Source organism: Xiphophorus hellerii, chromosome 12 (genome assembly GCF_003331165.1).
Source record: "Xiphophorus hellerii strain 12219 chromosome 12, Xiphophorus_hellerii-4.1, whole genome shotgun sequence".
NCBI lineage: Eukaryota > Metazoa > Chordata > Actinopteri > Cyprinodontiformes > Poeciliidae > Xiphophorus > Xiphophorus hellerii.
In genome coordinates, this window is record NC_045683.1 from 7952537 (window position 1) to 7971075 (window position 18539).

Consider the following 18539-nt stretch of genomic DNA (forward strand, 5'->3'; position numbering starts at 1 on the left):
TATGGTTACAATTTCATAACGTAATACGTTTTTATTGTGGATAGAAACTTAAAAAACTGAATAAGTAAATGAACAACTAAATAAATACAAGTTAAAACTGAGCTAAAATGTTATTTAAAATTAACATAAGTAAATCTAAGGTTTCTTCTACTTTTATTTAAATATAAATATTATTATAATGTGCATAAAAATACATGTTGAAGCTCAGAAATACTGTTGATTGATGCAAAATTTAAATAGCAAACACATGTCTATGTTATTATGAACAATAAACTCAAGTAAAAAAAAATACTACTACTAATAATATTTGATCCAGTAAAAGAGAGAAGACAACTAATGAGAGTCAGAGATGCATATAATTCAGGTCTTAAACTAACAAAATTGCTGCATAAATAGTTTCTTTTCAAAATAAGAAAATTAGAAATTTCACCCTTAGTTTTTGTCGACACTTTTTGTCTGTGCTACTGAAAGTGTAATTACTTTTCATTTAATAAGATATAATGTTATCTTGAAGTTCTTGTGCAATTTGGTGTAATTCAAAAAATCTTGTAAAAACAACTAAAACTATAAAAATATACACCCATTTTTAATCTTTTCATGCAACTTCTCATTTAATCCTTAAAATCATCACAAATAAATCATGTCTGTTATTTATCAAAAAACACATTTTTAGCGCAAAAGACGATATTGTTGAATCTTTACGTGCTGAAGTCAGGACACTTCTCGTAATTCAGCTGCATGTTTTAGATAAACTTTGTGAGTTTTCTTGTTTAATTCCAATTTGGTGTTTGGGAAAGTGACTTTATTTAACAAAAAAAGCCAAACAGTAACATGGACGTCTTTCTGCAAAACGTTTCAGTAATTCCCAGGAATCTTGGTTTTCAGGTTTACTGTATCTCCAGCCTGGCTTAGGAGAGTCATTTAGATTTTACCACAGCTTCTTATAAACCAAACAGAAGTGCTGTGGTGTTTCAGACCCAATGCTGTCCTTTCAGAAACACGCATCCTGGGAAACTGCGGCGGACTCCAGTGTTTATTTTCACATAGTGCACAGTTGGCTGTGAGCCTGGATGAAAGCTTTTGCTTCGCTTTTTGTCAACTTTTATTTTCAGTGCTACTGTAAGAGTAATTGTTTAGCCATGAAACAGATCATTTATGTTTATTTCTCCAAATTTTCTAAAGTACACCATTCACTGGTGCATATTTCAGGAGAAAATACATTCGTTCGGGTTTGTCTTAGCTTTGCTTGGAAACATGATACTGAATTTGGTTGCACAGAGCCTTAGGATAAAGTTAAATACTATGTCTGGGTAATATCTACTTAGAAGACACACACAAAGCCAAAAAGTAGATTTAGCTTACGTAAACTTGTGCTAAAATGTTGATTTATACGCTGTTATGCAAGTTTGGGTGACAAATTTCATCACATCACGATGCTCTTACTCTTAGTTTGGAAGCTTAATAGAATAAAATGAACATATTCCACAAAGCAGAAGCCAAACAACCCAAGTGTCTTAAAGTCCTTTATTTATGTGAGTTGCCGTTTTAGTGTCTCTCCTCTTACATTTATATTTAAACAATGTGTATTTTGCAGATTACATTCTCAGTGGTTGATCTACTATTGTTTAATCATGAGAGTTTATTATAAGAAAAAGTAAGTAATAAAGATTGAAAGTAAATAGTGAAGAACTGATTATGTTGGCAACTTTTGGTATAATAGTGGCAGCTGCAGCAGTGTTTTCTTTTTTCTCTTCAGATAATTATTTGAGATGTAAAAGTTATTTTTTTAAACTTGTATTTGTTCTGCCAGACATTGTTTTACATGAAAATATGGGAGCAATGTTTTGTTATAAGTTAAATAATCTGCCAATGAGACAAATTTTCATTGATATTGAGGAATTATTGACTTCAAACAAGCTCATATTTCCTGCTGAGAAGTTACTTGCAAGTTAATTTTGTCTTATTTCAACCATGCAAAGATATCTGCACTAGAAACTAGACCAAAAATACTTGGGGATATTTTATGTCTTTGCAGCGATCCCAGTTCATTGTCACCAAACATAGCGCCATCTACTACAGCATGACAACTCAACAACAAATGATTCTTTTATGTTCAGCACTTGACTGAATCCTAAATGGCCTTCGGCTCGATGTTGTTATTTAGCATTTTAACACCACAGTCAAGGATGTGAACAATAAACCGCCTGCGCTAAAACCAAGGTGAAACCTCGAACAATCCTATTAAAATCCAGCCTGGCTTCACAGCTTCGTCTGTAAAGGTTTCCATTTTATGAGGCTCCATTGACTCAAAATCAGGGTGAAATTGTTCTACTAAAGTGTTTAGATGAAGCACATTCATTTTTACTCCATTTTAGCTCATTTTTTAGTTAAAATTTAGAATTTTTCTTCAATAGCTTCTGGGAAATGTGACAAATTGACTCAAAATCGGCGTGAAATTGTTCTACTAAAGTGTGTAGATGAAGCACATTCATTTTTACTCCATCTTAACCCTTTTTATATTTTTTTTAGCAATTTTTTTTCAAAATTTAGTCCAAATTTAGTAAATATATTTTTTTAGCAATTTTTTGTCCATATTTTCTAAATTTGGACAAAAAAATTACTAAAAAATATACTTACTAAATTTGGACAAAATATTGCTAAAAGTATATTTACTAAATTTAGACTAAATTATTGACAAAAAATTGCAAAAATAAATAAAAAGGGTTAAAATGGAGTAAGAATGAGTGTGCCTCATCTATACACTTTAGCAGAACAATTTCACACTGATTTTGAGTCAATGGAGCACATGACTTGGAATCTATTGAAGAAAACATTATATTATTTAATATTAAAATTATTTAAAATGTTGAATACGGCTTAAAATTCAGTAGAGGATGGTGTGTCTCGTGTAACCCTAACTACCACTTTTTGTGTCAGTTGGTCACAAGGCAAGGCATTTATTTACATTTGTTTGTCAGGAGTGTTTGCTGTTGACAGTCCCTAAGTGAACCTCCGAGCGCTTGAGGACGAAGCGAGAGGGAGCGGTGGATTAATGCCTGAAAGAAATACAAGGTAGAAATCTAAGCATTTTGAAAACACTAATATTGAAAGACCAATATTTTTGTAATATCTAATAAACTCTTTGATCAGACATGACCTACTTCAACACTGGCAAAGAGAACGGGCAACAGCAACACCGACCAACGACATGGACCAATCACAGAAGTTACATCAAAAAACAACTGCGAAGGGTTCGCTGCTCTACTGCAGATGAACTGACAGGGTGACAGTGAGTAATAACGACGCAGCTAGAGACATAACGTATGCATCACCTACATGCAACATCTACATATCCATAAAGTACTAAGACCGTATCAACCAAAGACACATAGCAACGACATAGACCAACAACATCTACACCTATGACTTGTACTTATTTTTGACACAAATGGAACCCCATAGTATTTTACCAGGCTAGCAAAAAATATTATGATTTCTGTGATTAGCAAACCAAGTAATTGGAGACTTGAATGACAGTCAACAACATATAATGTGTTTTTGTTTCAATTCTGGATTTTATATTCAGAAAAACAGCACAAAAGTTCTGCAGAATTATAGATTTTATGGTTATGCCTCATAAGAAAAGTCACACAGTCCACGATCTGCCTTATTGTTCCTTTTGTTCTTCTAAAGCTTTCAGTCTTCATTGACATTTTATCTCCCCGCTTCTATTATTTAATCGTTTAAATTGAGTCATTATCACCCTAATCTTCCCTTCAGACACTTTGCAAGGCGTCTTCAGCTCAGTTAAATAATATATTCAAGACCAAAAAAAGCTGAAGAATTAAAATATACCCAGAGCATCTGAAATGAACTTGCATGAGGAGGAGGAGGCTGATGATGAAGATGGCTCATGCTGCAATCTTCCACAGAGGTTTTGTTGACTGTTGTGCGGGGAAGAGCTCATCAGTTTCAAGGAGAAAAATGTGAATACGTGGAGACGAGGGGCTCTGTAGCGTATCTGCTCATTAGACAGCCGACGCTGTAATCCTGCAATCAGCGGCCTATTCATTAGCATTGTAGGAGGGGGGCCATGTTTCATCTGCAACCACTTGAAAATGCCAGTCAGGGGTTGGGGGATGTTAGGATGACAAACCCGGGCGGCTTAAATGCGCAGGGATGCACATGCATGGAGGGAGACTTGTATAATTTTTTACAGTGCAGTGCTGGCAGGTGGCCCAAAGTGTGTCAGCCTGATAATCATCTCAGCTCAGCAGGAAGACGGCTTTTGTTTCAGGGTTTCACGAGGAGCGGAGTCATTTTCCAGCTCAGGTTTCCTCCTGCGTTGAATTGATTGAAAGAGACTGATTTAAAGATTATTCAAAGGCAAAATTTAAGAAAGAATAGGAGCTCATTTCATTTCCTAATGGCATCCAGAGACTCGCACACACCTGGTCATGAGACGGTTTGGGGGTTTTAAGTGAATATTCAGAGCTTAAAGGAATTTCTGCTGCATTTTGTTCGTGGTTCTCTATAAAAAACAGGAGCTGTTCCTTGATAATGTTTAACAATTTTACATTAAACACCCTTACCATTTTTGAACTCATTATTAGACATGCAAGTCTTTCAGCATCTAGCAATTTCATTCAAAATTTCACTTTTACGCTCACGATTAGATTCAGAAACGATTCAAATGGTCTAGAAATTAAATTATGTGATTAGAGGGAAAGAAATGCAAACAAAAATAACATTTAAAACAATTCTTTAAGGTTACACGCAAAGTTTGCAACTTAAAATCACCATTTTTAGGTTAGCTTAGCTGCTTAGCATGTTCTGAAATAAGAACCTATCAAAGAAATATATAAAATATGTACAGTGGGCAAGTTTACACGTAGAAATAAATTTTTGAGTGTTTTGAATCGATTCGGAATTCCCAGATTTAGGATTTGTGATTCTTTATAGAATCATTCTTTTTTTTCTGCACCTCTATAATATTATTTTATTCATTTTACTTTCCAGTTCAGAGTTTGATGAGGAGAAATAATCCAGTCTGCAGCCTGAATCTGTCTGGAAAATAACAAAGAAATCCTGAGAAACATTGTCGCTCCAAGAAAATGCTAATTCCTAAGCAGAATTAGCATTTTGTAAGGGGTCGGTTCAAATATTATTACCTTATTTCATCATAAAGTTACATGTGATGTATGTCTAACATAGCCTTTATGAATAAACATAGCAGATTGTTTCTGCTGTGTGTTGTCAGCCACACACAGCAGAAACAATATTTGTTCTTTTACCAGAAACTCTAGATTTTTGCATTTCCACATGGTTTATTTTTAATAATTTTTTCTTATTTCTTCAGTTTAGGTGCTTGTATTGAGTATGAAAAAAAGAAAAAGAGAGTATAACTTCTAGCCTCCCCTGTTGTCTCATTTGAACTTTGACATTTTACTCATTTTATTATTTTTGATGCTGCCTATATACACTGCAAAAACACTATTTTTGGTCTACTGTCTAGTGAAAACGTCGTAGTACAGTTTAAATAAGTCAAAACTAACTTACAGGTAACTTTTCTGATTGTTATTCCTTAATAATTCCTTACTATAGATGAAAAAGTAGAATTTTTCATCAATAATAAGGAATTAATTACTTAAAACAAGCCCTATGTCTGGCTAAAAGTTTACTTTTAAGTTATTTTAGACTTATTTCAAGTGTACTGAGATATTTGCAGTTGGTAAAATGTACTTGGTAAAATACTTGGTATGATTTTGTGCTTTTGCAGTGTAAGTGTCTAGAATCATACATTTTAACCACTAAAGTATAAAAACATAAATTTGAAGGCCTTGCTGGGTTTTTATTTTCCATGCCATAATCTATCAAATAAATGACACGTAATTATTTACAAACTGATTGCATTTTCATTTTTCATTTAGTTTTCTCAATAAAGAAACACATTGTTTAGCTCTTGTTTCAGTTTCTGGTCTGTTTTTCTAGGTTTGAACAAATGAAAAGAAATATTGATCCATATTGGAACATCAAAACCAAATAATATCATTAAAATGCCTCTAAGGTCTGAGTAACAGCAGCAGGTAATGCATCTTAAATGAGCTCATAAAGGCCTGAATGAAACACAAATCGATGGCAACACTTTAACTGAATTTGGATTTAATTGATTGATCGTATTTCCTGTAAGTGACGCGTTTTGAATTGGTTTAATGACCAGGATGTTGAGGTCCAACTGACAGTCACAGCAGGTACAATCTGACTCTATATTCAGTTTTTTTTTTCTATGACCTTCAAAACACACACACATGAAATCAGTCTCGTTTTTGCTCATTAAATAAACCTGGTGACAGATCTGATGCGGTTTATTTACACACACACTTTAAAAGTGCTTCAAAAACAAGAGGTTTTGATCTGAATAAATAAGAGTTCCTGTTTTTCTGACAACAGCACAACAACCAACAACATTAAAGCTGCAAAATGTGCTGATCGTGAAAAAAGAAGTTGAGGTTTCTCCGTCGTACTGCTACAATGCTCCTCCGCTCTGCCGTTTGAAACCGCCTGACATACGAACAGGAAGAAAGTGAAAAAAATTTAACGCAAAAACGAGTAGTCTTCTGTGCTTCGTTTAGAACAAAGACAAAAAAAGAGAGAAAAAAATATTCCCAATGTTTGCTTGAATGTTTCACCACAGTTCAGCTCAACAGTCTGACAGCCAGCTGAAAACGGAGGTAACCGTGGCGACAGGCGTCCGTGACATCATCAGGGCGGTGACGGGTCAGCGGCTGATGGGAAGCTGCGGCAGAGCGATGGAGGGATGAGTCAAGTGTCCGGGGGCGGCGAGGACGGAGAAGGGGTGAGCTGGAAACGAAGGAGAAACGTTAAAACGGCGTTTCAATTCAGCCTGCAGACGATGATGATGAGGGATGAAGAGGGAGGAAGAGCGTCTCGACCCACTTCAGAGACCCGCAGAATCAGAGTCCATATGAAGCTATAATAATATGAAAATAATACCACTTCACAACAGAGGGTCTTTATAAATCAGATGAAAATAAAACACTTTAACATAGAGAGTAGAAGACAGGAATAATAGAAACAATTATTTGCCCACAAGCTAATTTTTTTTTTTTACCAAACCTAATGTATGAAATTGATTAATTAAAGATGATTTAACTGTTTTAATCTGCTAATCTCTAGAATAGAGCATAATAAACCAAAACATTTTTATTTATTCTTGTTATTCTCTCCTCAAACAATATTTTATCAAACCTCGTGTATGAAATCAGTAAATTACAGATGATATAATTGTCTTTTATTTGTTAAGATCCCGTAAAAATCTAAAAAAGTTGCTCCTTAACTGCTGAGACAGACTTCTTGCTTTGAGAATAAATGTTTTGCATTTTTATTTTCAACAGTTACAACAATCAATCTGCACGTCTTACTTGCCAAAACTGTTTTCTCCTAATTTTTTGGAATTACAAAACATTGCATCCACTTTTTTGGCATCTCCTGTAACCCCTCCCCCCCAAAAAAAACAAACTTAAGATAAATAAAATTTGGTTGTTACAGGCTTCATTTGTAACAATAACTGAGGTTAATGAAAAGTCAAATAAAAAAAATCTTAACATTTCCCTCACTTAGCTTATTTGGGATTAGATCATGATAAAAGCTGAACAAGTTGCTTAATAATTATAAAAATCCTCTTTACAGGAATGCAGGTGTGCCACTGACCGTCCAGGTATCCGTGCAGAGCGAGGAGGTGCGGTCGGTCCGGGCTGCTGAACGAGGAGTAGTGGAGATCCTCTGGCAGTGACGGCGGCATCCTGGACAGCGGCGTGCTCTGAGGGAAGCTGCTGCTCTGCAGCGGCGGCTGCTTTTTGTGTCGGGCGCGGCAGTTCTGGAACCAAACCTGGAGACGGAGACAGTCAGCATCAACGTAACGATCTCTTCCAACCCAAAGACTCACTGGGTTAAACGTGTAAGACTCATTATTCTGCTCTTCTGTAAAGATTTTAGATGGATTTGGAGAATTGTTACCTAAACTTTAAGATGTTCTAAAGAACATACCAGAAAACCGCAAATTAATCTTTCTTGTTAACAAAGGGGACCTATTATGCAAAAGTCAAATTTTTAAAGTTTTTATGCTTCCATTTGGGTCTGAACTGCTTCTACAAACAGCAAAAGCATTTAAAACCCCACCCGGCTGATTTTTGATGGTTTTTTAGTGTCTGAAAAATGAAACATTTCAAAAACCTCCTGAATCTTAAGTCACATTCCAGGGGCACTGTGCTATTACCTAGCAACCCCAGCAAAGCCCAACCTGTTATTTAGCAACCCAAGAGAAACTCCAGCATGTTTAACCAGCTAGTTTTACAATGCACTGTACAATGGCTGCTGGAGAAAAAAAAGTGCTTTGTTTTTGACTTACCACTCAGAAACAACTTGCTGCATTCTTGTTGATTGTGCAGGAGACTCTACTTCTGCTTTTCAAAGATGTACGGTTGTAAAATTGTGCATCTGTTGCAGCCAATTTCAGGTGTGAGTGTAAATGTTGAGTTGGGGGCGTGTCCAGGAGCAGCTTATTTGGATTTAAAGTGACGAGAGTCTCTAAAACAACTCAATCTCAATCAAAACAGGCAGAACTGACCAGACTAAAATCTCATTATCTAAGGATGAGTTTGAGGTAAATATGTAATGAACATGTTTATTGTAGCCCATAGATCTATGAAACCTGTTCAGGGAAGCATAATAAAAAAACATAACAAATTAAAAAGTCATAAAAACATCCCTGTCGTGTGAAAATAAATACCTAGAAACTCATTCATCTGAGTAACTAACTAGTTACATTTACTCAATTACATTTACTTGAGTAACTTTTGGGGGGAAAATTACTTTTAGGAGTATTTTTACTATGCTGTACTTTTTACTTTTACTTGAGTAATTTTATTATGAAGTATTTCTACTCTTACATGAGTAAAAGTTCTGAATTTTCTCCCCACTGAATGAAATCAAACATGTTTTAACCAAACATTCATCAGACACAGACAAACACCTGCAGTTTTTTATTTTAAATAACTGATTTGGAAAAATTTTATTTCACCTAATTTTGTTATTTTTGTTGTGAATTATTGTCATTTTGGTCCTTAAAATACCGAAATTTCCACTAAACTTTATGGTTTGTTCCATCTGATGATTTTTAAATATTAAACAATAATTACTCAGTACTTGAGTAAACTTTTTACCAAATTCTCTTTTACTATTACTTGAGTAATTTTATTATGAAGTAGTTCTACTTCATAATAAAGTAAATGTTTTGAGTACTTTACTCTCCTCTGCCTGTTACTGACTCACTGATGGCTCAATAAGGATTCAGATCTTTTCACATCTTTATTAAATCCTCACTAAATGGGACTTTACAATAGTAAATAGCTGTTTTTCTTACTTAAATCCTTAATTTTTAAATATTTTTATTATTATTACCTCACAATATCTTTTATTTGGTTGATTCTTAGAGAAGTAATGTCAACACCTGCCTGTATCACTCTCCTGCTCAGTCCCGTCATTTCTGCCAGTTTCTGCAGCGTCTGAGCGTCGGGGTTGTTGTCCTGAGCAAACTGCGTCTGCATGACCTGCAGAACGACAATCCGGCGCGGATTAAACGACAAACTCCTGCGGATTAAACTCAGATTGAAACAGCTGGAGGGCGGCGACCAACCTGCAGCTGCTCAGCCGTGAAGGACGTCCGCGCCCTCTTGGCTGGTTTGGGTTGGCAGTCCTGATCCGACGGCAGCGCTCCTTCCAGAGTCAGACCTGTCCCTTTGAAACGAACAGATTATAATTCAGTCATCAGATTATGTGGAGATAATGTGAATGCAGAAGGAAATGTTTAAGTAACCATTCTCCAAACAACATGGAGCATAATTAAGGTAATTTGTAGCAAACATTCACAGTTTAAAGCAAATATTAAATATTTTCAAGAATTAGAAACAAAGTGAGAAAATTCAGGAAAATTGGATCTGGGTTCGATTTATGTATTATTATTTCTCTCTTAATCCTCAATGAAATGAGGCACAGATAACAGAAACAAATCCTTTTAGTGATGAATTTAAAATTTTATTAAATTTGGTCAAAATGAGTTTCATTGTAAAGTGTCTTCAGAAGGAATTTGTTGCTATTAACTAAAATATTATTGTATTAAAATAACAGCACAAAGAAAAAAACAACTTTTGATGCTTCAGGAAAAAACACCTGAGGTCGAGTTTAACACAAAGAGTAAATATGGATGTTTAGACATGCAAGCATCATTAAAAATCACTTTTTGTTAAGTTTGTGCAGCTTTTGTTATATTCTCAGATAATAAATTAAATATTTTTTTTCCTTTAGATGTTTGACATTTAACATACTTAATTAAAATAAACTTAAAGATTGAAATATAATCTCTATAAAGCTGCAAAAACACAAAGTATTTTTATGTTACTATTCTTGGAAATAAGACAAAACTTACTTTCAAGTAACATTTCAGCAACTATAGGAGCTTTTTTAAAAAATAATTCCTAAATATTGATAAAAAGTGCCACTGAAATAAGACATTTTAAGTTGTAATATTTGAAACAATTATTGTTCCACTGTCTCATAATTTCACTTATAACTAGCACTTTATTTAAATTCAATATTAAGGAATTATTGATTCAAAACGAGCTCATAGCTGCTGAAAAGCTTCTTATTTAAGATGTTGTCTTGTTTCAAGCGTACTAAGATATCATGAACTGGAAGGGATTGAAAATACTTTGTGTTTTTGCAGTGTATCACAAATAAGACAGCCAAATAGTGATCATATCAAACTTTAAGTAAATTTAAACTAAGCATGTTAAATGTTAAACACTTAAAGGCTAATAGAAGTTTAATTTATCATCTGATAACATCACAAAAGCTGCACAAACTTGGCAAAATTATTTTTACAGCATTTTCCCAACAAAATAATGATGTTTACACATCTCATGTAAACATCTAGATTATTTTTTTTTACATTTCTCCTCCCTACAGGTGGTAGCTGTTGAATAGAGCAGCTTGCGGTTGATGCTGAGGGCTGGGTTACCGTTCTCTGCGGCCCTGCGGAGGTTTTCCAGCATGATGTCGTAGTGGCTGCGGCAGAGCACCCGGCCCTCCACCAGGCCGAACTCCTCCCCGGTCGACAGCTGCCTCTTGCAGGAGAAGCAGGCAAAGCAGGCCAGGTGGTAGACGCTGCCCCGCGCCCGCCGCACCCAGTCGCTGGCGAACACCTGCCGGCCGCACTGGGCGCACTTGGTGCCGAACCTACTGTAGGGGAGGAGGTCAAAAGGTCAGGATGTGCCGTGGTTGGTCAGTAATCCCATTCAATTCAACAGATACAGTTGGTTTAAGTCTGTGCTGATTATCAATGCTAGTAAAGTAAAAGTTTGTTCAATTTACTTGATTTTATTTTTTTACATTACATGTGTCAAACTCAAGGCTCGGGGGCCAAATCTGGCCCGCTGTAGGTTTTTATGTGGCCCTCTAGACTCCAGATTACATCAATACGTCCCTCCAGTTTTTCACAAATCTACAAAGTTCACACAAAATCAACAGATCACCAAATTTGTGATGAATTTACTGCAAATTTTTGTCAAAATTGGTCAAAAACTTAGGGCTTAATTGACTGCTGCCTCAGCTTGATGTCAACTTAATGTTACAGCGAGGAATAAAAATTCACATTTAACATCATACATTAGCGAAAATATCCTAAAAATTCAAGGCATTTCTAAAATAGACATTTTAAAATATGTGATTTTGATTACAAAGAAACACAAAAACAATCGTAAAGTCCTGCAGAAACAACTATTTATCCATAACAATATTTTTGATTGACAGAACTACTCAGTGTAATTTAATTTCCCTTTTGGGATCAATAAAGTATTTTTGAATTTGAATTGTGTAATTACTGTGTAGCTATGTTACTGGAACACATGTTGCAAATTTAAATCCCACCTAGTTATTATAAAAATGCTCTTCTTGTTTTCTTGCTAATGGAAATAAAATTAATAAATTACAAACATGAAGAAAAAATGCAAGTGCTGCTCACCTTTATCAAACTGCAGTAAAAGCAGGAAGCTGCCATAAACATTGAGACGACTTAGTCCTGAATTAATCCCACAGATGTGAAATTTACTTTTTACAGCAGCAAGGTGACAATATATTCCCCACTGATTGCAAAAATATCTTTAAAAACAATATAATCAACAGCATATTAATAAAGTACCAGATAACAAAACTAAAATTAAACAGAAATCTGAAAACCTGGAGATTTTCTACTTTACAGTTTCTGACAAATTGCCCTTTAGTGCTGCTTCTTCTAACTGGAGCCTGGAAGGCAAAACGCAGGGCAAAAGAAAAATATTTACTACAACGATGCAGAGAGAGACAAACCTGTGGAAGCTACAGCTAGGCTTTAAAAATGTGGAGCAAACATTTATATAGCAAAGAGAAAATAAACTTTCTGTTTGTTGTGACATTATGAAAAATGTAGAAAAGAAATACAGAATGTCAGCAGATGCGTTTGTTCATATTGCAGAGATAAAGGAGTTAAAACTAAGACAAAAGTGATACACTGCAAAAACACAAAATCTTACCAACTATTTTTGTTCTAGTTTTTAGTGCAAATATCTCATTACTCTTAAAATAGCACAAAACTAACTTACAAGTAACTTTTCAGCAAGATATAGGAGCTTGTTTTAAGTAAATAACTCCTTAATATTAGTAAAAAAGTATAGTAGTTTCACTGGCAGATTATTTTGTTTATAACATTTTCTCATGTTATAAGTAGAATAATTTGCAGTGCAAATAATACCTTTGAAAATCTATATTAAGGAATTATTGACTTAAAACAAGGTCATAATCTATCTGAAAAGTTACGTATGAATTAGTTTTGTCTTATTTTGAGTGTAATGATATGTTACACCATAATTAAACAAAAATACTTGGCAAGATGTTTTTGCAGTGAAGAGAAAGTTGAGATCAGATCCTAAAACATCAGTTTGATGGATGTGCTGCTTCATTCTGCAGGTCAAACTCTAATAACTCAATTAATTTGGGTTTGTACCACCAAAATTAATTATCTGTGACAACAATCTGAAAAATGAACCAAGTTATGCTCGGAAACAAATCACTGAAATATTATTAAGACATTAAACTAGAGAGAAATAAATGATTTACCTTCAAGGAGACCCAAACTCCAGAGACAAACATAAATATTAAATCTAAAAGTTCATAATTTAGGGCCATTTCGTAATTTGTTTTTTAGTTTTATTTATTTTTAAAGCCAATAAAACTTTATAAAAAACATATTTTATAAGGAATTTTGGAATGTTGTTTTCAAAAAATTAGCCGGGTTCCAAAAACATCAACAAATAATATTTTTGAGTGTGTTTTAAGATGAAACAATGATTTTAAGACATATTTATTCTATCTAAAATAGTCAGACCAAAAATCTCTTTAGCTTCAGTAAAATCAATATATTAACAATAGGCACAATTGGATCAAAATGTATAATTTTAAAAATAAATCCCTGTTAAGACAGGAAGGTTTATGTTTGAAGTATCTTTTATTTTACCAATATCTTAGCAATATTATTTTGAATCTAATAGAAAACAAGAAGCTAAAAATTAGGGTGATGGCAAAGAGGCCTTCCAAGCCCAAAGACTTAGAAAAAACTAACAATAAGCGAATAATCAGTTTTATGATTGTAATCCCCCAAAAAAAGAGAATTCAAAGAGATTTAAAAATAAATCTCATATTTAAATAAAATTTAAAAATAGATTTAAAATAGTTGGGTTTTTTTTTTTTTTACATTATTTCATTACCTTTTGTGTTATTTTCTGGTTGAAATTAACAAATGATAAATAAAAATAATGTTAGATCTAAATCAGCAGGGGTATTAATGCTTGTACCTATCCATTATTAATTTACAAAACTCTGTAATAACATAAATTTAAATTTAACTGATACCAAAAAAACCCAAAAAACACGTAACTGTTTAAGATACATTTCAAAAGCCACTTGTTTTAATTTTTTTTTTTTTTTGTTCCTACCTGAAATAATCCAGTTTGCAGAATATTTCTTTGTTTTTGACGTAGCAGCTGCTGTGTTGGCGCAGCGACGCTCTGCAGACCGAACACTCCAAGCAGCCCAGATGCCAGTTCAGGTTGTTCACCTGCAACAATTAAATGCAGCACGCATGCGCTAATTAACGAACAGTTTGCAGAGGTATGCCTTCCCTCAATACATTTCAGACTAACTGGTTTACGTGTCAAGTTCCTGCAAAGCGGAGCAATGACGTTTCGATTCCTTTAAATGTAAAAAAACAAGAAAAAGAATGCATAATATCAAAATCGAGGTAAAGAACGGATAAAGGTTAAAATGCGTCACCTTCAGCAGGTAGCGGTCTTGGATCTCCAAGCCGCAGCTGGCGCACTGGTTCTTGGCCGCCGGAGGAGAGCAGAGGCAGGCCGCCTCCAGCGGGCTGGACTCCCCGGACTCCTTCTTCACCTCCGGCTTAGACTGATCCACAAAATAAAATAAAACACTTTAGAAAGAGCAGGACGCACCGAGAACAGAGTGAAAACTAAATATACACATATAAAAATCTGCGTGCGCAACAACCCGGATCTCTGTTTTCTTCTTCTTTTTTTCTTTTCTTTGCAAAGCAACGGCTGTTTCTCCTTTCATTTTAAATCTGAATATATTTCCTAAAAACTATCAACTCAAACTTTATAGAAATTACGCCAAATTCCCCCGCAAAAATATGTAAAAATTTGAGACAACATCAAAAATCTATTTAGTTTTTTTGTTGGGATTTGCATTATTTCAAATGTCTTTTCCTTATATAACAAAATGTAATGCATATTTAGCGATGATTAAAATGTAAGAAAGACAACATCATTTTAAAATTAAGAACCGGAGAATATTGTTCAAAAGCTCGTTCAACTTTAATTTATTAAATTTTTGAGGCAAAATTCAGCTTAAGCGCATAGTGGGTTCAAATAACAGAGAAATGGTTTAACTGTAGAAGAAAAATATTAATTTATAAGCTCACATAAACCGCCCTGTTGTCTGTTGCAGAAAACAATTACAAGAAAATGTTTTGAATAAAATAACAAGCAGTTTTAAAAAAATCAATGTAACTTAAGCACAGCAGTCTGTTTCATTAGTTTTCCGTCCATTAACACTGTTAGAAGTTAAACTATCTTATGTTTTAAAGTCAGAATGTATATTTTTTTAAATTAAAAGCAACATGATGCATTGATGATAAAGCAGAGAAAACGCGTAAAGCTATTTATTGCTTCAGCAGTAAGTAAAGTAAACCAACAAAACAAAAATTACTTATAGATATGGATTCATTCATAGTTTAGCACTTCCTGCAGGTTTTTTTCTTTAGATATGATTAATTCATTTTAAATTAATTTCTCCATTTCCATCATTATAATTCCATTAGCACGCACTGAGGTAAAGGAATAACAATTATTATTTTAGCGTTTAGTTGTCGGTTTTGCAATGGTTTGAGCAATTCCACTACGTCTCTTATGACGCTCCTGTAAATAAAATTACTTTAAATAACTTTTTGTGTTTGTGACTCACCATTTTCGGGTCTTGCTCGCTTCCTATTCGGAGTGGAGACCCAGTTTTCTCTGCGCATTACGCATCTCTGCTCCAACCAGCGCTACACCCGCTCCGAAACAACATCTTAAAGTTTCTCCTGCATTTAAACCCTGGCAACAAAAGAAATTTCGATGCAATTAGACATAAAAAAAAACACACACACTACATATGATCGATCATTCCTCTTGTGCGCAACGGAAGGTTGCGTGTTGCAATCACATGCGGTGAAAAGAAAGGATGGCACTATATCTGCAATTAGAGGCGGATTGAAACGCAGCGCTTGATAAGAGGCAACCCGAGTGTCAATTTCATCTGTCAATCAGGGGGAGGCAGCCGCGCCACCAAGCTGAGGAAGGGGGGAGGCGCGGCGCGTCCTAATTTCAATAGCTGTATAATCGAAAATCGAAAAATCTCCAAAGTGAAGAGGCTCAATTGGAGATCGCTCTATTCATAACAGACAATGCGCAGAAACTGCTGCTGATCTCGAGACATAAAGGAGCCTGATTGTCTCTTTTCTCGTGATGGACCCATTTAGGTACTCCAGGCTCCCCTCAGTGATTACAGCTGCATTCATAAAGTGCCAAAAATCTGCGTTTGGGGGGCAATCTGGACCCCGTGTTGTCCTTCACTTCTCGAAATTAACAAGAATGCAAGATTATTTTAATTACCGGCTTGGATGTAAACACTGGAGGCAGCAAAACGAGATGAGATGGTCTGCAGAAACTTCAGAGACAGAGGAGCTCCGAAATGCGGCGAAAACATCATTCAGGGGTGTGAAACAGTTTCTCCAGAAGGAATAAAAAGCGTCCAGATAAATCCGTGGGTTGGTGAAGAGAAAGTCCAACGCTGATCCACGCAGAGGAAGTTTGCGGGACTGGAGCAACGCACTGTGACCTGATCGGATCTGATCTCCCGCCTGGACTCAGAGTTTACACCCAGTTAGCAGAGGCAGGATGTGATGCTGCGCCTCCTCTTTTACTGGGAAACACACGTCCTAAACTGGTAACACAAACTGGGTAAACACTGAACATGTGTTGTTTCTAAACATAAGAAGCTAATTAACTTTGCCTGGTGTAGGAGCGAACTGAGGACTGATTGTTCAGCTCTCTTTAAAGAGGCAATATTAAGTATTTTCCAGGTAGATAGCAAAATTTTATAGCACAATAAAGTAACTATGCTCCCTTCAGTTGTTATAAAAATGCTGCATATATCCCATATGATTTATAAGAAACTGGGTTTTGTAATTTAATGCCTTGAAATTGGGTCTTTGTCTTCTGCTCTTTCTGAAACTTCGCGTTCAGGAAGTCATCACAACATGGCTCCTCTTTTAACCCTTTAAAAACGTTTTCACCAGCGTTTTACTCAGAAGTACCTTGTAATGCTACAGCTTGACCAGGTGTTTGCTAATTTCTGCTGGCTAGTCTGAAGGAGCTGAATGGCGCCTCAAAGCGGAAGCTCGGTTGTTTGGAAGCTTCAGCTCTGAGGAGGAGCTGCGTCTCGAAGGCGGGGCTAGGTCCACCAAGACGTTTAGTACAGCTGAATGGTTGCCATGGAGACTAAAGGATTTCTCAAACATTTGTGAAAGAATCAAATCAAATTTCCAGATGTGTTTTTAATGAAGGAAGACCATTATAACATGATGTAAAGCTAAAAAGAGTGAATTTTACATAATACTGCCTCTTTAAATGTTTTCCCAATACACTTTTAATCGATTTGATTGCCTTGTTGATTACCCCAGTAATCGATTATTCTATCAATTATTTTGGCGATGATTCAGATAAAGTATTGGTTCATTTTGCAGACTTTTCATTTAACCAGTCAAGCTTATTTTATACACTATTAGGAATACATTAAAAGATGCAAATAAACAAACTCCTTTTTAAAATAAGTAAGTAAACATTTTATTACCTAAAAAGCAATACAATGACATTACTTTTAATGAATGCCTGGTTATAAATATGCATCTGCAGTAAAAGTACTTCTAACATCAACATGTGAAAATCTCAGTACTTGTTTGTAATTGTTTGTTTCTTTAATTTATTCAGATCATTATAGAATAAATCTTTATGACAACATTTATTACGTTTTCAACTTGATTGGTCTAATTTTCATTTATCATACAGTTTCTCCAACTGCATCTCTACTATTATTTAGCAAATATAGAATAAATATTTCTCAGTGACTTTGAGAAAATAGAATAATTCTTTAGATGAGGGTGAAATATAAAATTTAAAGTAGCTTAATTATGCTCCAAAAGGCTAAATGACTGCAACAAGCTCAAGAAATGTAAACATTAATAGTGATATGTAACGTGTTTTATGAAAAATGGCAAATTTCGTTGTTAGCTTGACGTGATGCAACATGACTTTGCAAGACAAGAAAAAGCATAGAAAACTTTGGATTTAGACCTAAACTTGCAGAACTAAACTAAAAAGTGTAACCTAATCCACATATGTTAAACAATTTAATTGATTTTGTTGTGACACCAATTGATTAGGTGCTGTTTTATTTTTTTATTATTGCTATTATTGCTGTTATTTGTTCTCTTATCTTATTTATTTTGTAGATTAACAGCCCCCTTTTTCGCTTTTTGTTAGTCTGTAATATTTGTTGTCTATACACAATAATTAGTGAATATTTTTCCAAAAGATTAAAAAAAACATGAACAGGAAGCTGATGAATGGGTCTCTTTGGTATATTATATTTTTTGTAACCCTTGAATCTGAACTAAAAACATTACTCTTTCATTTACTGTTTTACATTTTGCTACTCTTCAGTCATTGTTGAATTTTATTAATACTTTAATTTTATTACTGTAATTCTTTTTCTCTTTTAACGTCACAGGAATACCAGATTTTAAGCTGTTGTAA

General features: G+C 34.6%; 1 protein-coding gene across 4 annotated transcripts; it reads right to left on the reverse strand.

The window, feature by feature from the left end:
* Positions 1 to 3247: 3247 nt before the first annotated feature.
* Positions 3248 to 16602, reverse strand: lhx6b (LIM homeobox 6b). 4 transcript variants are annotated; one of them, XM_032577428.1, is made up of 9 exons: positions 16338 to 16602; positions 15649 to 15779; positions 14440 to 14571; positions 14103 to 14224; positions 11096 to 11313; positions 9716 to 9816; positions 9530 to 9629; positions 7732 to 7909; positions 3248 to 6861 (listed from the first exon to the last, which is right to left on the reverse strand). In XM_032577428.1, the coding sequence occupies exons 2-9, from the start codon at positions 15649 to 15651 to the stop codon at positions 6696 to 6698; spliced, it is 1020 nt and encodes a 339-aa protein (XP_032433319.1). In that variant the 5' UTR covers positions 15652 to 15779; positions 16338 to 16602; the 3' UTR covers positions 3248 to 6695. The 4 variants fall into 4 exon arrangements, with proteins under 4 accessions (XP_032433319.1, XP_032433317.1, XP_032433320.1 ...); XM_032577426.1 differs by having other exon boundaries at positions 11096 to 11316; XM_032577429.1 differs by having other exon boundaries at positions 9534 to 9629; positions 11096 to 11316; positions 16338 to 16601.
* Between the last annotated feature and the right edge of the window lie 1937 nt (positions 16603 to 18539).